Source organism: Neovison vison, chromosome 11 (genome assembly GCF_020171115.1).
Source record: "Neovison vison isolate M4711 chromosome 11, ASM_NN_V1, whole genome shotgun sequence".
NCBI lineage: Eukaryota > Metazoa > Chordata > Mammalia > Carnivora > Mustelidae > Neogale > Neogale vison.
Genome location: NC_058101.1, coordinates 175,966,576 through 175,990,523, shown reverse-complemented (window position 1 = coordinate 175,990,523; position 23,948 = coordinate 175,966,576). Strand labels below are relative to the sequence as shown.

Genomic DNA, 23,948 nt, shown 5'->3' with positions numbered 1-23,948 from the left:
ACTCTGTCATTAAGGAAATATAAATTAGCAATGGATTTAGCATGTTGAAAGTGATTTTAAAAAGCTGAGATGCTAGTCTGGTCAGAATTTAAGGAAATGCATATTTTTATACCTGGTAGGTGGGAGTAAAAACTGGTATAATATTCTTTAAACACAATATAATATTTATAAAAATTTAAATGTTGCATAAATGTAGCCAATCATGTATTTCATTAATAATTAAAGAAGTCAGGCAAATGTGCAAAGGTAACTGTACCATAATGTCCATTGTCCCACTACTTACAATAGTTAAGTAAAAGTTAACATTTTCCAAACGTCCATCGGTGAATGATTCTTAAAATATAGCATTGAGGAGACATACAAGGAAATAAACTGAAACCACTAAAGGATGAATGATATCTGAATAGAGAAGAAACTCTGCTCTCACAAAAATATTAGATTATAATATGTGTAATATAAATATATTGAGTGTGCTTTCAAATATTTATCGGTACACATACACTCAACCACAAGCAAGATTTACATGTATGTTAAATGTGTATGAGTAATCCTTAAAAAATTCAATTTAGAAATGAATTTATTTCATATTGTATTTTTTTACAAACTTCCAAGCTCATGAAGCCTATAACAATGTGACTGAACACACAAAATCATATGTATATGTATAAATAATGGAATCTACTTTCCTTATTTTAACTGAAAATTTTCAAAGTAATTTCTATATCAAATAATTCTAAACCTCATTATCTTGGACAATGTTGTTGACATGAATTAAAATAGCTATACTTAGAAATGAAATAACCATTACATACCCCATGTCCACTGCAGTTTACATTTGCATCACAACTTGTTTTCTTTGCGTACAAACTCCTAGGAACACAACGTCCCTGATCACAATACTAAAATGTTAAAAAACAAATAACAAAAACTGTAAATGTAAAGTCAAAAGTTGAGCAATTGTACTTGGTACAAAAATTAAATGCACAATACACTGTATATTTACATTTCATTTAATGTAAATATCCAGATTCGTGGATTTCACGAATCTACTCATTCTAATAGAAGAACATGAGAGTCCAAATGACATGTTATTGCTTTATCAAATATAAAATTTTGAAATGAGATACTATTTCTTTCCCATGAGGGAGCACAGCTGTGAATTTTGATATATTGATACCAACTGATATAGGAACAAAAATGGCCAAGTTGTACTGGTGATTTGTAATAAGATTGGATCTGTCTTTGCACTTTCTATGTATTTTTATGAGACATGCTCATTATACTCAAAGGAAATATTTTTATCCTCATTTTATATTTGATGATAATAAATCTACTCTTTAAATTCATGCACAAGTTATCAATGACCAATATTCAGTACAAGAACTCCCTTAGTCACAGAACCACATATTTATCAATGCTAAATTAGTGTTCTTGTCATTTTTATATTTTATATTTTTCCAGCTTTAATGACAGTGTCTCTTACCTTTCATATTTGCACTAAATCAAGTTATTTAATCTCTCCATACCTCCATTTATCCACCTTTGAATTTGGAATAACAATTATACCCAAATTTTTTAAAAGTGTAGGTTATGAAGATGAAATAATTTGTTAGACATAAAGGAACAAAAGCAGTGCCTGGCACATAGTAAATCCTTACTAAATATAAGATATCATTTTAATTATTATTTATTGATGACCTGATTTGTATGTAAACTTTATGCTAATTTTAATTTAATGTGAATATCTTTAGGGGAGTCTGTAAAATTATGTTGGCTTTTCTCAAGTTACCTGATAGACTATTCACTATATGATAAATAGTCTTAAAAATCATTATTTTCTATCACCATTAATCAGTCACCATAAAGGAAAGAATATCAGCTTGTTCATTACTGTAAGTGTTCTGATGAAACTAGCAAGAATAATGAAATGTTGGGCAAATCAGCATTACCTGTCCAAAGAACCATCTTCTTTCTAGTTCTCCTTAAACATTATCACTGAAGCAATAATAAACTAGTCATACTTCACTGCATTGTCTTTAGGGGAAAAATAATCCAGGAAAGTTAAGACCTATACTTCTGATATAGTTATATATTTTTTTAATCTTATTTATGATTTGACAGATAAAGATCACAAGTAGGCAGAGAGGCAGGTAGAGAGTGAGGAGGAAGCAGGCTCCCTGCTGAGCAGAGAGCCCAATGTAGGGCTTGATCCCAAGACCCTGGGATCATGACCTGAGCCAAAAGCAGAGGCTTTAACCCACTGAGCCACCCAGGCACCCCTGATACAGTTACTTTCAAGTAAACAGATCAGTATGTAGTTGACTCTTCTGTAATGACAGAAAAAGTTAGAGACACTATAAAAGTACTTAGCCTTGGGCAATGATTGATATGATGTTTTGAATATAAACTACTCTACAAGACCTCCTTCTTAGAATAAGAGACACAAATAGTGTCCCAGAAGCAGGACATCATGGTTCAAAGAAAAAAGAAGAAACAAGAAGCAATGTAAGTAAATACCTATTTCCTAAGGAGAAATGTCTAAATTATTTAAGCATATTTCCTTATAGTCCCAGGTATGAGTAAGAAAAAGACAGTTAATTATATTTATTTATTCATTGATTAGCTTACCTAATTTTGGACAGTAAAATGCACTTTTTTTCTTTTTCTTTATTTTTTAAATAAGATTTTATTTTATTTTTCCAGTGTTCCAAGATTCACTGTTTATGCACCACACCCTTGCTCCACGCAAGTTGGTGCAGCCACTTTGGAAAACAGTGTGAAGATTCCTTAAAGAAATTAAAAATAGAGCTACACTATGACCCTACAATTGTACTACTGGGTATTTACCCCAAAGATACAGATGTGGTGAAAAAAATGTACCTTTTTCAAGTTTGAAATGAATGTGTTGAGATGTGATTATCTTCCCTACCCTACCTAAGCAAACTAGAAATCAAATGATAAACTAGTCTCCTGTTCTAAGTCTTATAAATTTAAAAAAAAATCATAAAATCTTTCTATCTCATCCAATATTAAGCAAACTTGCATTGTTGAAATAAAGCTTATCTCTATGTAGTATACTTTTTCTCAGTATTTAATATATGTGTTTTGTTTAAAATTTTGTTATGATTCGTAAGAGACATACTTTTCTTCATGTTAATAAATAAGACATATAGTCTCCCCTCTCTCCCTCTTTCTCTTATCAAGATAACTTTTACATAAAAGCCATAGTTAATGAGAGTAAGATAAAGACATCTTTTCTTTCCAACCACTCTGAGATCAATTGAACAATGTAGAATAACAATGAAAATAAAGTATATCTGATGACTTTTTAAAATAACTACAGAATAATACCAGTTCAAATTCGCAGACATGGCACTCGCAATTGCTCCCCTTTCCCAATTAAACTGAGTAAAGGAGAATCAGAACAAGGCAATTAGAAGACGAGAGATTTAAGAACTTCCTGGGTTTCAAAATAAAACGAAAGCCACGGATGGGTAAAATGAAGTGAGGAAGCAACCACATCACATACAATGGTCAAGGAGGGAGCCTGGTTGACCAGCTTAGGATGCTTGGAGGATCTGCAGCCTCAGAGTAATAAGGAAAAGCAAAGGATAGAGCCAAAAGTGCAGTTTGGGCAGGGGGGCAAAATGCGCAATTATCCATGGAAGTGTCCACAAAATCACAGAAGCAGTTAGCTCTCATATTCACTACTCACCTCTCTGTTCTCTCAATTACAAAATGCAGCCAGCGCAACACTTTTATCCCAAGGGAGAAAATTTAGAAAGGTATTTTGTTTCCTAAAGCAATTGAATTAATGGTGATTATAGAATTTGGGTTTTTCAAGAGGTCTGTACTCTAGAAGAGTTGTTAGTTAATTAAACTACTGGAAGTACCATGCCCTAAAGGCCAGTTCCCTAATGAATATTATCATGTGACAAGCCCCTATTACATGTAGAAGCCTGTCAGTTAGTTGGGAGATTTTTGTTTGTTTTTAATTTTAAGTAGTTAACATACAATGCAATATTGGTTTCTGGAGTAGAGCACTGGTTGTTATATGTAACTGATGAATCACTAAATTCTACTCCAGTTGTTTTATTTGTTTGTTTATTTATTTATAAATTAAAAATAGTATGGGAGTATAAAGTCAGACCAGCTGAAAGCTCTACAGAACCAAGTAGGAAAAGTTGGCTTGCCTTCTTCCGGCTTGCCCTTCCTTCTTTCTTTCTTTCCTTCCTTCCATCCTTCCTTCCTTCCTTCTTTCCTTTCTACCTACCTTCCTATCTTCCTTCTTTCTTTTCCTTCCTACCTACCTTCCTACCTTCCTTCCTTCCTTCTTTCCTTCCTTCCCTTTTCCTTTCCCATCCCCTCCCTTCAGTTTCCTTCCTCCCTCACTTCTTTCTTTGATTTCCCCTCCATGGGGACATTGGCCAGGTGGACATAGGCTAATGATCAGACTTTCCCTGGCAGAGAACCACTGATGAAGAGATGAGTGATCTCTAAAGTTTTTAGTGGTCATATGCAGTAGTGGGACTGACCAGCATGGAAATCTTTTGTGGCATATGTATGTTTTAATTGTCACCATTAAAATTGTATTTTTCTTGTACATGTTATTTCACTCTCACTACTTTTAAGATAAGATTATTTTTCTTTGTCTTTAATTTTCAGAAATTTCATTATGCTGTATTCTGCTGTGGATTTCACTGGGTTCATCCTATATGATGTTCTTTGCTTTTTGCATCTGGGTATTTGTGCCTTTTGCCAAATGTGGAAACATTCCAAGTATTATTCCCTGAAATACTTTTCCATCCTTCAATTCTTCCTCCTATTCTTCTAGGATCTTAGAATGACTTCTATAATAACACAAAGCAATAATAAATGTTTGTGACAATGTAGAGAAAATGGAACACTTGTGCACTATTCGTAGAAATGTAAATCAGAAAATAGTATAGAAATAGTAGATAGATAGAAATAGAATAGTATGGAGATTCTTACAAAAAATTAAAGATAGAAACATCATATGATAGAGCAATTTCACTTCTGGGTATTTATACAAAATAAATGAAAACTTGTAACTCAAAAATAAATATGCACTTTCATATTCACTGCAGCATTATTTACAGTAGACAAGATATATAAGCAACCTATATGTCCACTGAGGAATGAATGAATAAAGCAAATGGAGCAAATATACACAATGGAATATTACTCATCCATAAAAAAGAATTAAATCTTGCCATTTGTGAGAACATGAACGAACCTTGAGAATGGTAGTTGACTGAAATAAGTCAGACAGAGAAATACAAATACTGTGTTATCTTAGTTGTAGGTATAATTTAAACAATAAAATCCAAATTCCTAGATGCAGAGAAGAGATTGGTAGTTGCCAGTGGTGGGGCTTTAGGGGAGTAGATAAAATGGGCGAATGGGGTAAAAAATTACAAACTTGCAGTTATAAAATAAATAACTAATGGGAATTATAGTACAGTATGGTGACTACAGTTAATAACACCATTGCATATTTGAAACTTGCTAAAAGAGTAAAAGTTCAACATTTTTAAAATAATAAAAAAATTTTATAACTATGTACAGTAATGGATGTTAACTAGATTTCTTACAGTTGTTATTTCACAATATATACAAATATTGAATCACTATGTTGTACACCTGAAACTAAGGTAATGTTATATTTCAATTATATGTCAATCAAAATTGGCAACAAATAATAATTTTTAAAAATCAATAAAAACATGTAACAATATATTTGACTCCATAGACGTTTCTAAATCACATCCCAGAAATTATGTGTTAATTTATATTTGTTTTAGGATGATAATAAGCTATGCTTCTCATCATCGATTATTATGTTCAACTCCTATTTGATTAGACAAAAACAGTAACTGAATATTCAGGTAGTCTGTATTTATTTCACCAACCTAGAAGCATTCTATATCTCATTGTTTAAAAGTTTTTATATTGTTCAATCTCTAACCACACTACTTCCCTTCTTGAAGGCTGAAAGTAATAACTCTTTAATCAATTGGCCTTACTAGTGATCAGCTCCATCATAAAGTTACCTAAAGTCTTCATCCCTTTACTTCATTAGCATAAATTCAGTTTGATTAGAAGAGGCTCTTTATGAATAACAACAACAATAACAAAATTCCTATTACTCAGGAAATTCCAAGGGGTTTAGGGGCTCTGTGTGCCAAAAATCAAGGACAAAGATCAAATTGTTTTTGCACCATTTGAGTGCTTTTGTTTTTCTAATAATGAATAATTAAATTAGCTGATTAAATTTATGGATTTAATCTCTCACATTTGTAGTAAACATTTTTTCAATTTGTCTGAAATAAATCCTTAAAGGGATGACATATTACTTTTATAAGGTAGCCAGCACTATGTGTTCCTTTGTGATTATTCCAGTATTTTTATGCAGAGATACATTTTCCCATTTTGAGATAAATTTACTATTCATTTCCATTTTCCTCTATTTTTCATTTCTTAAAATATTTTATCTTGATATAAACTACCTAAAATTAAACATGAGATACTTGAGTAGTGTTTTAAATTAGCCAACTAATTTTTCAATGGTAGTAAGCTTAAAGATCTTTTACTTTGTTTCTTAAACTATTTACAGAAAAGACAAAGAAATAAAGCTTAAACTCCATTTTATTATTGTGTCTCATGTCATGGCCAAATATTTAACAACTATATACTATGCTTTCAGAAGAACAATTAGAGGAGTTGACTAATGAGCAAATAGCTGTTTTATTTTCAAAAATCAAATTAATTCTTCTTTGTTAATTATTGCAGGACTAAATACTTGGCTGTTTTTGTTTTCTTTGCCGTTCTTATTATTCAGGTAGTTTTCACTTACAGTTTTACTGTATTACTTGATTCTTTTTTGTTTTTTCTATAAATTTTTGCAGACCAGATCCTGGCCTAATGAAGAGGTTAATATTCTTAAGTCTGAGAAAACAAGTTTAAATATCTATAGAAAAATTCATAATAAACAAATGATAGTGAAGCAACTGTTTTTTGACCAACAGAAATTTTGAAATTTAAATCTTAAGATGATGATGCAGTAACCAAAATTTATAATCTTTATGAACAGATGTTAAGATCTTCTCTGTTTCTCTCTCATATGTGTGCATGTGCACACACACACAGACACCCGCACACCACATACTTAACCAAGTCAAATTTTTATTTACCTTATTTGGACCACACATAGTGCCATCTGAAGCATAGGTAAAATCTTCTTTTACATATTTTGTTGGTACTCTTAAATATGCAGAGACACACAGATGGCCTTCCATGTAAGTATACTGAACATCAAATTTTTTAAATGGTATTATTTCTAAACGTGTCCAGTGACAAACTATCTTTCCACAAAGGATATCCCTGGCAATAAGGCAGAAAAAATTATCTAAAGGCAGAAAAAATTATCTAAATCTCACTTAAGGACAAAAATATAAGGGAAATAATAGTTCAAAATATGAAGATTATTGAATATGTTATAGATCATAGCACCAAAGCTATTCAAAACAAAACAATCTTAGGAAGTGCAACATTAATATTTATCTGTATATAATGTATTCATTTCTCTTTTGTACTAAATGACTCTTTTCAGTACAAACACACAAACACAACTGGAAAAGGTATAATTTTCTAAATACATACCTAAAATTACAAAAGGTTCTTTTACAGTTTCCAAAGTCATCATCCTGCATATTTACTTCTTGTGTACACAGAAGAGTAGAACCCTTTGCAACTGAAGATATAAAGTTCCAATTACTCATCTTTAAAAAGATTAAAAACTTAAAGTATGGTAAATTAACATAGAGACATCTAGGTGACAGCAATGCCCAATCAGTGTCAGCTACAGTAACTTTTTGGTATTATCTACTGGCTATACAAGAAGAAACACTAAAAACTATCCACTTGAGAATAAGAAAATTGCCATCATAGTGCAGAAATTATTGAGAAATCAATCACTTACTCTCTGCCTGCAATTCTAATATTCTACTCCTTTTCCACCACTTACCTGAAATTTGACTAATATCTTGTTTTTTGTCTTATAATTATTAGATCTACCTCTTGATGTAATTCAAAGTTGTTTTGATTTGCAACTTATTTTCAAATTTGGATTTATACAAACAATACCTTTATCATGGCTACAGGGTAGATTACTAACTTTAGGAAAATGTAGTTTTAAAATGAACCCCTGAGGAGCCCACACAGGAAAGATAAAACTGCATATTTGGTTTTGAAAGCAGGAGGAGACAAATTTTATGAATTCTTACAACCAATGGTATTTAAAGCTTGAAATTTTAAAAATCAGCAAGTAGGCTATGCTTGAGCCCAAAAGTCATTAGGAAGCTGAGTTCTCATTCTTAGGTAGCAAAACAAACAGCCAGCAGAGATATAACATGGAAACAGCAGTTTGAAAAATGCCAGGGGCATACAGGCAGGAGTGGGATTTACTCATCTCAGACCATTATTCAGAGAAGCCAGAATCATAGAGAAATGACTCCAAAAACAAGCTGTCAGGTGCCATTTTCCTCCCCACCCCTCAGTATAAACACAGAGTCACCTGCAGGAAAGAGCATGGCACAAACAGTTGCTACCTAACTTGCTTATACCAAGCCCCACTCCCCATGCTTTAGTGGATCAGCCCTACCCAGTCATGCTTGCCCTAATCCCAATGCATGGGCCTCCCACCCCAGAAGATCAGTGCAAAACCCACCAATACCCAGTCAATAGACTCTCGTGTTTTGTGGGACCTCAGTTCCTGAGTGAAGATGGCAGCAGGTCTCATTTCACAAGAAGACCAACACACACCTTGTTAAAATGTGCTGCACCCAGCCATGGCCCAAACACTGTGCACAGCAGGCAAAGAAGAGTCTCTGCAGACAACCTTACTGAAGGAAAAAGAGAGCTCAGGCAACACACTCACTCACTGAAAGTATGAGGTCCTGGGGAACAGGGAACACTGTACTGCAGGGTACTGAAGGAGCACTTCTTCATAATGCCATTATTTTCAATAGCAAGAGAAATAGATGAATTTCCTAACACAGAGAAAAAAACACATTTAGACAAAATAAGGAGACAGAGGAATGTGCCCCAAATGAAGGAATGAGACCAAACTACAATAAGAGACCTAACCAAAACTGATACAGGTAATATGCCTGATAGAGAATTTAAAGTAGTAATCATAAAGATACTCCCTGGACTGGAGAAAAGAGTGGAGGACATCAGTGGGACTCTTTAAGAAAAAGATAAAAAAGAACCAGAACTGAAGAACACAATAAATGAAATTAAAAATACACCCAATAGAATAAATAGTAGACTACATGAAGCAGAGGAAAAGAACTAGTAACCTGGAAGTCAGAGGCCTGGAAAGTAATCAAGCTAAGCAAATAAGAATAAAAATAATTATGCAAATTTTGAATAGTTTTAGAGAACTTAGTGACTGCATCAAGCATAAAATATTTGCATTATGGGATCCTAGAAGAAGAGAAAGAAAAGGGAGCAGAAAATTGTTTTGAAGAAATAATAACTGAAAATAATTGATAGTAATACAATAGCAATAGGGGAATTTAACAACCCACTTATGTCAATGGACAGATCATCCAAACAGAAACACAACAAGGAGATAGTGGTTTTGAATGGCAGAGTGTACCAGATGGACTTAAGAGATATATTCAGAACATTCTATCCTAAAAGAACAAAATACACATTCTTTTCAAAGGCACAAGAGACATTCTCCAGAATCAGCCCACAAAACAAGCCTCAACAAACTCAAGAAGATCAAAGTCATACCATGCATCTCTTTCAACCACAGTGCTATAAAACTAGAAATCAACCACAAGAAAAAAATCTGGAGAGAACATACATGCATGGAAGCTAACTAACGTGCTACTAAACAATAAACGGGTTAATCAAGAAATCAAAGATGACATCAGAAAGAACATGGAAACAAATAAAAGCAAAAACACTACAGTCCAAAACCTCTGAGATGCAGAAAAAAAGCAGTTCTAAGAGGGAAGTTTAAAGCAATGCAGGCCTACCTCAAGAAGCAAGAAAAATATCATATAAACAGCCTAACCTGGTACCTGAAGGAACAACAAAAAGAACAACAAACAAAACCCAAAACCAGCATAAGGAAGGAAATAATAAATATTAGAGCAGAAATAAGTTATATAGACACTAAAGGAACAATAAAACAGATCAATAAGGGGCGCCTGGGTGGCTCAGTGGGTTAAGCCTGTGCCTTCAGCTCAGGTCATGATCTCAGGATCCTGGGATCAAGCCCCTCATCGGGCTCTCTCCTCAGCAGTGAGCTTGCTTCCCCCTCTCTCTGCTTGACTCTCTGCCTACTTGTGATCTCTCTCTCTGTCAAATAAATAAAATCTTAAAAAAAAAAAAGATCAATAAAACCAAGAGGTGGTTCTCTGAAAATATCAACAAAATTAATACACCTCTAGCCAGAACAAAAAAAAGAGAGAGAGAAAGAAAAGAGAGAGGACCTCCCCCCCCAAAAAAACAATTAGAAACAAAAAAGAGGAAAAATAACAAACAATACCACAGAAACATAAAGAATTATGAGAATATTATGAAAAATTGTATGCCAACAAATTGGACAACCTAGAATGAATGGATAAATTCCTAGAAATATATAAACTAACAAAACCAAATTTGAAAATATCTATTACTAGCAAAATGAAATTGAATCACTAATCAAAATAATTCCCAACAAACAAGAGTCCAGGACCAGATGGCTTAACAGGCAAAAGCTACAAAACATGTAAAGAGGAGTTAATACCTATTCTTCTCAAACTATTCAAAAAATAGAAAAATAGAAAGAAGGAATACTTCCTACTTTATTCTATGAGACCATAATTGCCCTGATATCAAAACCATATGAGGGCACAAAAAAAAAAAAAAAAGAGAACAAAAAGAAAAAAGAAAAGAAAAATAATTAAAAAAAAAAAGAAAATTATGGGACAATATATCTGATGAACATGAGGCGAAAATCCTCAACAAAATACTAACAATCCAAATCATTCACCATGAACACATGGAATTTATTCCTGGGATGCAAGAGTAGTTCAATATTCACAAATCAGTATCACATCAATAAGAAAAAAGGCAAGAACAATATGAGCATTTTAATAGATGCAGAAAAAGCACTGGACAAAGTATAATATCCATTCATAATATAAACCTTCACAAAAGTAGATCTATAATAGAAAGAAGTCTTATCCCCAGCAATCAGACAACAAAAAGAAATACATATTATCCAAATTAGTAAGGAAGTAGTGCAAGATGGTGTGGAGGACTTGGAAAACTTTCATCTTGTCCCAGGAATTCAGCTAGAAAGCTATCAAATTAGTCTGAACTCAAATGGAGACCTAAGAAAGGACAACAACAACAACTCTACAATAGAAAAGCCACCACTTTCTTCAATATAGGAGGTGTGAAGTGAATTCAAGGCAATACATGGGAAGATAAATCATGGGGGAAGAGAGCCTCCATCAGTCATCTATCAGAAAGTGATGTGGCAATGGAGCACAAAATCAGAACTTTTAAAAGTCTTCTCCAGATGTCCCTGCCTGAAAGGCACTAAGATGGCAAAGCAGGGTAGAATCCTAGGTGAGACAGCATGGTCTCAGGATCCCAGAGTTAAGAAAGAACAAAGATGCTTGAGCATGGCAGAGTTCCCCAGGCATGTGAGATGGAAAGCCAGGTGCAATCAGCAAGTCCAGTAGTGGACACTAGGCTCAGGGATTCCATAATGCCCAAACCACAACACGATCAGGCTACCACTCTCTCAGCTGGGTCCCAGCAAGGAGAAAAACCAAGCCAAGACATCTCCCCAACCAGGAACACCACAGGTATCTGTTGCAGGAGTCTGTAGCGTTTGGAGACTTGAAGTAGGATCACGTGTCTGAGACAGAAATGCTTGATCACAGACTGGGTGAGCATGGAGGGTGGACAGAGACCAAGGAGACAGGAGTGATTGATTGCTTATCCATGAGGGGGAACTGAGTAGTTGGGGGTGCAAGCTTTTAGCTCTGAGACTGGAGATTGGGAAGTCACCAGTTTCATTCTCATCCTCTAGAGAGGCACTCAAAGCCTTCAGGGAACAAAAGCCCTAGAGCAACCCAGAGTCACTTAATTAGCCTAAACCCCTGGCAAGGGTGGTTCTACCAGGTGCAAAGACATGTGAGAATAAGTGGAACAGGCCCCTTCCACCAGAAGATCAGCAAGAACATCTTGTTAAGACCAAGTTTGCTGAGCAGCTCTTCCTGCCCACGAGTCCTGTCCCATGCTTTAATAAACCATCATTTTGCACCAAAAAAAAAAAAAAAAGACCAAGTTTGCTGATCACAAATAACTGCAAAACTCCAGTGCTAAGGGAAAATTGTACATAGAATTCATGGTTTTTCTCCCATGATTCTTTAATCTTCCAATTTTAATTTTTCTCTCTTTCCCTTTTCAACCAATTTCTTATTTTATCAACTCATTTAAAAGTCTTTTTTATTTTTTGCCCTTACAATTAACACAATTACATTCTATTCTTCCACTGTATTTAATTTTATTTTTGTGTATAAAAAGTTTTTCTTTCTTTGCCATTTTGGGATATAGTTTCTTCTAACAAACATATTAAAATATCCCCAGGACACAGTGTACTGTTTTGTTCTGTTCACCTGTTTCTATTCTTTCTTTTTGTTTTTTTTTTTTTGTCTTTTAATTTCATTTTTATAATTATAGTCTATCCTTATATTGTATAATTTATTTTTTTACTGCTATGTTTTTATTTACAGTTTTGGGATCTACTTTTCTATTAAAAAGACCAAAATACACACAGGATCCAGAAATTTGTTCTGTTCTGCTCCCCTGTCTGATTATATTCTCTTTTTTTCCTTTTAATTTTATTTTTCAGTTTCAGGTCTCTTCTGATTTGCTTAGTGTACATTTCTCTGGGTCATTGTTGCCATTTTAGTATTTTGTTCTCACATGCATCTATTCTTGCATCATCTCTCTCTGGGCAGAATGACAAGAAGGAAAAATTCACATCAAAAAGAGAACAAGAGGGAGTAGTGACTGACAGGGACCTAATCAGTGTGGATATAAGTAATATTTCAGAACAAGAGTTCAGAATAACAATTATAATAAAGATGCTAGCTGGGCTTGAAAAAAGCAGAGAAGACACCAGAGAATCCCTTTCTGGAGAAATAAAAGAATTGAAATCTGATCGAGTTGAAACTAAAAAGGCTAAATGAGATGCAATTAAACAAAATGGAGGCTCTAACTTCTGGGATAAATGAGCCAGAAGAATTAGTAACATAGAAGACAAAATGATTAAGACTAAAGAAGCTGAGAAAAAGAGAGATAAAACAAGTACTGGATCATGAGGTGAGGATTTGAGAGATAAGTCATACCATAAAGTGAAACAATATTAGAATAATTGGGATCCCAGAAGAAGAGGAAAGAGAAGGTATATATAGGAGCAAATTATAGTGGAGAATTTCACTAATCTGAGGAAAGAAACAGGCATTCAATTCCAGGGGACACAGAGACACTCCCTCAAAATCAATAAAAATAGGTCAGTATCTCCATATATAAAAGTGAAACTTGCTAATTTTGGAGACAAAGAGAAAATCCTGAAAGCAGCTCAGGAAAAGAGGTCTGTAACCTATAAGGGTAGAAACATTAGACTGGCAGAAGACCTGTCCACAGAGACCTTGCAGGCCAGAAAGGACTGGCATGATATATTCAGGTGCTAAATGAGAAAAAATATGCAGCCAAGAATACTTTATCCAATATGACTGTCATTTAGGGAAGAGGGAAAGATAAAAAAGATTCCAGGACAAACAGAAAAATAAAATTTGTGATCACTAAAACAGCCCTACAAGAAATATTAAAGGGAATCCATTAAGGAGAGACAGAGCCCAAAAGTTAAAAAGACCAGAAAGGAACAGAGACAATATACAGAAAGTCATTTTACAGATAATACCCTAATATACAGATAATGCCCTAAATTCCTATCTTTCAATAGTTACCCTGAATCTAAATGGGCTAAATGCTCCAATCAAAAGACACAGGTTATCAGACTGGATAAAAAAGCAATATCCATTAATATATCATTTGCAAGAGACTCATTTTAGACCCAAAGACACCTCCAGATTAAAAATAAGGGGTTGGAGAACCACTTATCATGCTAATGGGCATCAAAAGAAAGCTGGGGCAGCAATCCTTAAATTGGACAAAGTAGATTTTAAACCAAGGGCTATAATAAGAGATGAGGAAGGACACTATATCATACTAAAAGTGTCTATCCAACAAGATCTAATAATCTTAAATATTCATAACATAAGAACAGCCAATTATACAAACCAAAACAAAACAAAAGAAATATATTGATAATAATACAGTAATAATAGAGAACATTAACACCCCACTCATAGCAATGGACATATCATTTAAGCCGATCAATAAGGAAATAGGGCTTTGAATGACACACTGGACCAGATGGACTTCACAGACATATTCAGAGTATTCCAACCTAAAGCAACAGAATACACATTCCTCTCTAGTGCACATGGAACATTCTCCAAAATAGATCACATATTGGGTCACAAACCAAGTCTCAACCTGTACCAAAAGATGGGGATAATTCCCTGCATATTTTCAGACCACAGTGCTTTGAAACTTGAACTCATCCACAAGAGGAAAGTTGGAACAAACTCAAATACATGGAGGCAAAAAAGCATCCTACTAAAGAATGAATGAGTCAACCAGGGAATTAAAGAAGAATTTTTAAAAATTATGAAAGCAAATGAAAAGGAAAAAAGTGTTCAAAACCACTAAGTTGCAATGAAGGCATTCCTAAAGGGGCAGTATATAGCAACATAAGCTTTTCTTAAGAAACAAGAAAGGTCTCAAATACACAACCATATACCTTAAAGGAGCTGGAGAAAGAACAGGAAAGAAAGCCTAAACCCAGAAGAAGAGAATTATTAAAGATTGGAGCAGAAATAATAAAATAGAAACCAAAAAACAGTAGAACAGATCAATGAAACAGATCTGGTTCTTTGAAAAAATTAATAACATTGATAAACTCCTCACCAGATTTATCCAAAAGAAAAGAGAAAGGACACAAATAAAATTATGAATGAAGGAGATCTCACAGTGAACAACAAAGAAATACAATTATATGAACATATTATGAGCAACTATATGCCAACAAATTAGGCAATCTAGAAGAAATGGATGCATTCCTAGAGATGTTTTATAAACTACCAAAACTGAAACAAGAAGAAATAGAAAACCTGAACAGACCCATAACCAGCAAGGAAACTGAAGCAGTAATAAAAAATCTCCCAAAAAAAACAAGAGTCTAGGATCAGATGGTCTCCCAGCAGAATTCTACCAAACATTTAAAGAGTTGAGGACCAGATGGCTTCCCAAGGGAATTCTATCAAACATTTAAAGAAGAATTATACCTACTACCAGCTGTTTCAAAAAGTAGAGATGGAAGGAAAACTTCCAAACTCTATGAGACCAGCATTACCTTAATCCCCAAATCAGAAAAGGCCTCACAAAAAAAGACAATTATAGACCAATATATCTCATGAACATGGATGCAAAAATTCTCAACAAGATACTAGCCAATAGGATCCAACAGTACATTAAAAGCATTAGTCACAATGACTGAGTGGGATTTATTTCCAGGATGCAAGGGCAGTTCAACATCCACAAATCAATCAATGTTATACACTATATTAAGGAAAGTGCAAGAACTATATGATCCTCTCAGTAGATACAGAAAAAGCATTTGGCAAACTACATCCTTTCTTGATTAAAACTCTTCACAGCATAAGAAGTAACACACCTCAATATCATAAAAGCCATTTATGAAAAACCCACAGGAAATATCATTCTCAATGGAAAAGAAAAAGCAAACAAACTGAGAACATTCCCCTTAGGGTCAAGAACACGGCAAGGATGTCCACTGTCACCAGTGTTGTTCAACATAGTACTACTAGAAGTCTTAACCTCAGCCAGCAGATAACAGAAAGAAATAAAAGGCATCCAAATTGGCAAAGAAGTCAAACTCTCACTCTTTGCAGATGACATGATACTCTATCTAGAGAACCCAAAAGACACTAGGAAAAAATTTCTAGAAGTGATACAGGAAGTCAGGAACAATGCTAAGCAAAATAAGTCAATCTTAGAAAGACAAATATCACATGATTTCACTCATATGTGGAATTGAAGGCACAAAATAAACAGGGGAAAAAAGAGAGATGCAAACCAAGAAACAGGCTCTTAACTCTAGAGAACAAACCAATGGTTACCAGATAATGTTTACCAGATAGGTGAGGGATGGATGAAATAGGTGAAGGGGATTAAACAGTACACATATCATGATGAGCACTGAGTAATGTATAGAATTGTTATATTACTGAAGTTTACACCTGAAGCTAATATAATTCTGTATGCTAACTTTACTGGGAAAAAATATAAGACAAAATAATGAAAATGAACCCCAGAAAAAAAAAAGTACAATGATTACATTTTCCAAATAAGTCTGCACACTGTTTATCTGTATCTTGGCATACTCCGTTATAGCAATAGGCAGTCTTATTATTGCATGGCTCTAAATCAGCAGATTTTGCATCAGGTACACAATATTCATTTTTTCCATTACAAAATTCTGGAAAATCACAGGGATCTTTGCTTTCCCGACATAGAGTTCCTCTTATAGATATCTGTGGGACAAAGAAAAACTATTAGTTTTGTAAGGTAGTAAACCAAAACTATAAAACAACTTACACAAGAGCAAAGTATTTCTGTCATTTCCATTAATATTATATTTGGCTTATTTGTAATTTTGTTATAAGTTGTTGGGTCATGAAGAACTACATTCAGGTATTGCCTCGGGTCTGACCAAGAAGAATTCATATGCCCAAATAATCTGGAATTGGTATTGGATAACCGGATCGATCTTGAGTGGAGATTGAAACAATACAGTGAAGGCAAAGATAAGAAAGAAATTGAAAAAAATCTAAGAACATCTTCTGAATTCTGAAGTCAACCGCGTATGAATCAAGTATTTAATGTTATATATTTGAAGGATATGAAAAAAGAAGTAAAAAAAAGAAGTGAATGCACAATAGCAGAAAAAAAATCATGAAAGAAAATTCTATAGTAATTTGAAAGCTTACCAGGCAAGTTTCTCTATCACAGCACGGTCCAGTGCCACAATCTGCAAATTCAGTCAGAGTACAATCTGCAGGATTACAGCATTTTTGAAATTCTCTGCAATGCTAAAAGTACATATAATTAAGTTCAATAATAGGAATTTTCAATCAAATAAATCATTTTATTTATTGTCAAAATGTACTAAAGTATGTCTCTTGGTTAATTACAATCACTGTATGAATTTTACTTCTGTGTTTATTTTTAACAACATTTCATTTAAAATATAGTTCCAGTATGGGAAAAAAGATAGTAATGAAATTGTTTATGATTCTATGCTTAATAAACTGAACCATTAAAAATTTAATGTAATTTGCCAACCTTTTTTGTGTTCATAAATAGATGCACTATAAGTTTAAAAGCATTTTTTCCATTTACTATAAGTACTTTTTCATCTCATCAATTCTCCTCAAGATAACATATTGAGATTATATAAAAATTTATGAATGTGATAAAATAGAGGTTTCTAAATTATAATTTTTTTATTCAAAGGATGTTTCAATGAAAATTTTATTTTTATTATTTTTATCGCCAAGATTTTATATTAAAGATTAATTTTAGCAGTAAGTAGATCATAGAGTATAAAACTATTTAAGACTACAAAATACTCTTATTTCCTTCTTTCTATATATTTATTAAGTGCAAGAGTGATGTTTCACAGGACTGATAGTAATATTTGAAAATTAGTAAAGTGATAGGTGTTATAGGTAAAAATAACTAAGTGCTTACATCTGTTTCAATTTTATAATTTTCATTACTAATGTGCTATAAATTTTTTAAAATGCACATTCTGGTTTATTTTATATTTCTGTGCATATATTTCTGTCAAATCATTCTGTTTATTTCCTTTATTTGTAAGCACTTTTATAGTAATTATATTAATCCCTGGCCACCAATATATGTTTGCTATATTTTATAATTTGTCATTGACAACTGACTTTTGTTTTGGTGCATTTTGGTTTTTTTTTGTTTGGGTAAATTTTTGATATTGTGAGAGTGTGAAATAGTAGACCTATCTCAGAACTCTGAGAGCTATCATCTTTTTGGGGTTTGTTCTTGAGTTTACAAATAGAAGTTTCTTCCACCCTAACCCCAGGAAATATGTGAGTCTTCGTATGTGTGTAAAATGTGTTATACATACTATGTATGTATTTATTTATTTATTTTGAATGGTTTGAGTAGTGTGTTGTGAAAGAAACTATAATGATGTATCTCTTTCCCAAAACAGAAGTTTATCAGTTGCTTTTATAGAATAATAATTTATTTCTGAACTTTTGTAGTACCTGGATTGTTATAATAAATATCCTATATAAAATTAGATACAATGTCAATGTCTTCAATTGCATTAACTGCATATACTAAAGTATATTTTAAAATGTTATTATTGGGTGCCTGGATGGCTCCGTCAGTTAAACATCTGCTTTTGGCTCAGGTCCTCTGATCCCAGGGTCCTGGGATAGAGTCCCTGCATTGGGATATCCTGCTTAGTGGGGACCCTGCTTTTCCTTCTGCTTCTGCCTACCACTCTCCCTGTTCGAGCTCTCTATCTCTCTATGTCAAATACAAAAATAAATAAAATTTTTAAATGTTATTATTGTATAAATTTTAATATTTATAAGAGTCAGATATTTTTGTTTCATTATGAGAAAGAATGTATTATGCTCCATAACATAAAGATTTCAATAAAACTTATCAAAAGTATTTAGTAAAGACAGAAGATTGAACACACACTAAATATTAATATTCGGGGGGGGTGGACAAAAATCAATGACATGAAAGGGAAAGCCTCCTAAGGCTAGAATCAAAGAGAGAGCCTATAGTGAGGAGCAATTTTTGACAATACTCAGTGTATAATGGAAAGCTACAATAAACATTGAGCTTAGAAATTAATGTTCAGTGAATCGTGGTTTAAAAATGGAATCCCACAATGGGACCAAATGTGAGAACTTTTTAAAATAGGTTAACTGTTGGGGAGTCTGGGTGTCTCAATTAGTTAAACTGCCACCTTCAACTCAGGTAATAATCCCAGAGCCCTGGGACTGAGCTCCACATCAGGCACCCTGCTCTGCAGGAAGCCTGCTTTTCCTTCTCCCATGCTTGTGCTCTCTAGCTCTCTCTTTATTTATTTTTCAAATAAATAAATAAAAATCTTTAAAAAAAATAGGTAACTGTGGTATGCCATTGAGAAATTAGAGAAATCAAAAAGATATAATTTTTTGTTCTAGATGTCCAAACTTTTATAAAATATCTCTTCAATATTTAATATCATAATTTTTGTCTCTCTGTTAATTTTGATATATATTGAAAAGTACTGAAATGTTTTCCTACTTCTGGAATAAACTCCAAAAGTATATTCTTTTTTCATATATTCACTAGGATTATTTGATCATTTTAATTTAGACATTTTGTGGGTATTTTCCAAAATATGAATCATTCAAAGAAATCTTAAACTGGAGATCAGAGGAATCAACTTTCATGATTTAATTGTTTCTATAAACCTGCAAAGGACACTGGAAATAGATTTTTTAAAAAGATACACAATTTATAATAACATTCAGAAATATGAAATATTTAGGTTTTAATTTAATTAGAGACATCTAAATAAATAGAACAACATACTATGTTTATAGTTTGAAAATCACATTAAGAATACATTAATTCCCCACAAATTCATATATAGATCCAAAAGAGTTCCAATTAAAATTTCACAAAGTTTTTTTTTTATTTTTGGGGGGGATATGAGTAGAAATGGAAAAGTTGATTCCAAATTTTACACAGAAATACAAAGACCTAAAATCACCAAATCTATCTTCAGAAAAAAGTACAAAATATGAAGACACAATTTACCTAATTTTGTGAATCAGAGTAAGAAGGGCTGGTATTAATGTAAGGCTAGATATATGGATCAATAAAACACAAAGTATGTGAACTGTTTTTCAATAAAAGTAGCATGGTAATTCAATGGGAAAAGGGTAGTTTTCCAACAAATAGGGCTAGAGATTTTAAAGATATACATATAGAGAAAAAATATGCCCTAATACTTAAACAACAAAAGCTACTCAAAATGTATCATAGGCATACACATCAAAGATAAAATCAGTAAACTTCTAGAAGAAAACTTATGAGAAAGTTTCACAACTTGGAACTGATAGGACACAAAGTACAAAACATGCCACATACTGGGAGAAAATCTGACAAAGGATTTGCATATAGCTTATGTTAAGAATTACTGTAACTATATAATAAAAAAAATCCATCAAACTATGCAAAATACATGAACATTCAAAAAGGAGACAAAGACATATGAATATCGCACAATCACATGAGACACTGTCTAGTATGATTAGTTATCAGAGAAATATGAATTAAAACTGCAGTGAAATACAAGCATACATTGAAATTACCAAAATGTAAGAGACTAGCAGTAACAAAAGTTGTTAAGAATAAGGAAAAACTGTCACTCTCATACATAGGTGGTTGGAATGTAAAATATTACAAGAATTTTAAAAATGCAGAGTGATACTTTGTTACAAATTTAATAGTACAATTAACATATGACCCAGCAATTCTATTCCTAAAAATAGGGAAAAAAAAGACATGTTCTTTAGAAGCAATTTCATAAGACTTGAAACCAAAAACAACCTAAATGTTCATTAATAATAGCATGAATAAACAATGTTATATTCATACAAAGAAATACTACTCCACAATAAATATCAATGAACTATAGATATGTTCAATCATGCAAACCGAATATCAAAAATATAGGCAAAAAAATCTAGAATCAGAAAGGATCTAAAATCTATGATTCATTCATGTGAAGTTCAGTAGTGGACAAAAATAATGTGTTGTGACTGGATTAGAAGTTTCAGATGCTGATGGGATGGACTCCTCCATGTCAATGGAGTAATGGTAGAACTGTCTATGGTAATGTAAATATTCTAATACTTCTTTTATCTACATCTAATTAAGTATAACATAAGTCAAATTAAAAAACAAAACAAAACTCAGCAAGCCAGAAGGAAAATATAAATAAATATAATGAAGACTACCTAGACATATCCTAAACCTTTGTCTGAAATAAAAGAAAGGCAAAGTCACAATGCCTATAAAGACAAATGGATTCTATGGATCTTCTGGCCAGTTGTGGAGCTAACTTGTTTGCTGAAGTTTTCAGTGATAATGAGACTCCTGATGAATTCCATCAGTGGGCTTGGTGGTTTTCTAATATTAAGGAAAGCTTATTGTGGTGGTATTTTACTCACCTACTCCATCAAAAAAGTAAAACTACTTTCCTTCTGCCAGTAGCCGTAACTATAGATAGAAAAATCCCTGGTGGTCAAGAGCAGTTAGTCACTGTAACATTTACTGAGATATGTTCTTAATATATGAGAAAGGGAAGAAATTAGAGATATATTTAGGCAAAAGCCTAATGAAATCCTAAAACGTAGGCTCGTCTGACTAACATATGAGGGATCAGTGCATGTTTTTCTAGATTTGAAGATAGGAAGTCACTTGGTCACTTAAGAAGCAACCTCATGCTCTAAGCATCATTGGTCAGTGACCACTCTGGTTAATGATACAGACATTGAGGAAGAGAATGTAAAGACTTATCGCAGCTTATTTCAGTAGGTCTGTTAAAAGACTAACTGAGCAAAAGTCAATTCAAATTGGCCAGCATCCAGTCTAGCCAAAGAAGGATCTGAGAAGCTATACAAAATAAAAGACTTTTACAGGCAGAAGGGAGCGGGAACCAGGAAGTTATACTGGCAAAAAGGCATGTTTGTTATTGCAAAGTTACATTCCTTTAGGGGATATCAGGGATCTATCAGGGAATAACTAGTACTGATCGGGTGATTCCTGATTGGCTAGTTTAAGACTCTATTCTGGGAGAGTTAAAACCAATTAAGTCTTGGCTTGGTCAACATGGGGCCTCCGCCAACTAACTCCTTTGTGGGCTTCTTATCTTGTTTTTAACAGTCTTTACAACTATAATAAAACAATGGCCTACTCAAGATAAATTCCTGCTTTCCAATAGATGCCCTTGAAATCCAGTGGGGTAAGCAACCATTTCCTTGGGTTCACTGTGACTCCATCCTAGATTTTTAATGAAGACTAAGAGTGTCCAGGTGATGAAATAGGCCATGCAAGTCAAATCAATCAGTTCACACAGTGCAACCAGGCTATCAGAACAACTGAATCTCCTCTTGTGTCCCAGGAACAATCTCTGAAAAACCGTTCAGGAACTGGGCAATAAAATACTCTGAATAAACACTTTTGCAAAAGGTAGACAAAATTCCCTGCAAGCCAAGAGCCAGAAAAAGAAGCCAACCAATAGTTGAGTTATTAGGCCATGAAGATTCGGATATTATGCCAGAGAAAATCTAATGAGGAATCTGATTGTCTGTTCTTGGAAGAAATTCTTTCTCACTACTGGGCAATAAAGATCATCTTCAGAAAGATGAAATGTATGCTTTTTAAAAAAATATTTATTTGTTTGAGAGAGAGAGAGAGAATCTCTAGGAGGCTCCCCATTGAGCATGGATCTTGACATGGGGCTCCATCCCACAACCCTGAGATCATGACTCGAGCTGGAATCAAGAGTCAGACACTTAATCAACTGAGTTACCCAGGTGTCCTGAAATGTATTCCTAAAAAGAAATTTTAAAAAAGGTAAGTAGACAACCAAGAGTTAACTCCAGTGGAACACACACTTAAGACAGGCAGTATAGTCTTTAAATATGGTAATTTCTAGGGCATCTAGCTGGCTCAGTTGGTGGATAAGGGGGTATAGAATATAGATTACCTCCTAATAAGGATTTCTTCCAAAATAGGCCAATGTATTAGATCTAGGCTTTCTATGATAGCCAAATCACTGTTCTCTTCAAGAAACTGCAGGCTGTTTGGCAGGAAATAGTTAAAATGCATTCAAGGAATTTGCCTATCAAAAGAAACACAGAATTGACAGTCTTGTATTCATTTCCTATTTGTGCTGTATGAAATAATTACCATACTCAGTGGCCTAAAACTATGTACATGCATTATTTTATAACTCTGGAGATAAAAGTCCAAAAGGGGTCTTATTGGACTAAAATTAAGAATGAAAGCTGTTCATTCTCTGGAAGCTCTAGAAAAAAATCTGTTTCCCTACCTTTTCCAGCTTCTAGAGGCCACCTGCATTCCTTGGCTCATGGAATCTTCACTTTCAAAATAAGTAGTACAATATCTCCAAATATCATTTTCTCATGTCCTCTGACTCTGACCTGCCCCTTGTCATTATTACATTGGATCTGCTTAGATAATAGAGGATAATTAACACTCTCAAAGTCCTTAGCTTGATCATATATTCAAAGTCCCTTTTGCCATGTAAGGCAAAATTAAAGATGGATTGCATATAAACCTAAACTGTAGAAAAAATTCCAAATATAATTTGAGGAATACAAGTGAATATTTGTGTGTTGCTCTATATGCTATAAAATGCAGAGATCACAACTCTTTGTTTTGGCTTATCCACAACAGTAACACACCATCATTTCCACAGATCCTAATGATCATAGAGGAGGGTTCTACTCAGTGTGGCAATGTACTTTATAAAGGCAGGATTATCCACAGAAAAGGATCACTGGGGCAATGATGGCTATTGGTTACTAATGGTTGGACTTGGGTAAAGTAGA

General features: G+C 33.5%; 1 protein-coding gene across 1 annotated transcript in view; it reads right to left on the bottom strand.

Moving 5' to 3' along the window:
* The window catches only part of LOC122890375 (A disintegrin and metallopeptidase domain 3-like), a 120,380-nt gene that overhangs the window by 31,766 nt on the left and 64,666 nt on the right, over nt 1-23,948 (bottom strand). The window contains exons 13-17 of the mRNA XM_044225999.1: nt 17,241-17,342; nt 16,589-16,784; nt 7,684-7,774; nt 7,215-7,404; nt 813-899 (exon numbers count right to left, since the gene is read on the bottom strand). Of these exons, the coding sequence (XP_044081934.1) occupies nt 813-899; nt 7,215-7,404; nt 7,684-7,774; nt 16,589-16,784; nt 17,241-17,342 (666 nt within the window). The remainder of the gene's footprint in view (nt 1-812; nt 900-7,214; nt 7,405-7,683; nt 7,775-16,588; nt 16,785-17,240; nt 17,343-23,948) is intronic.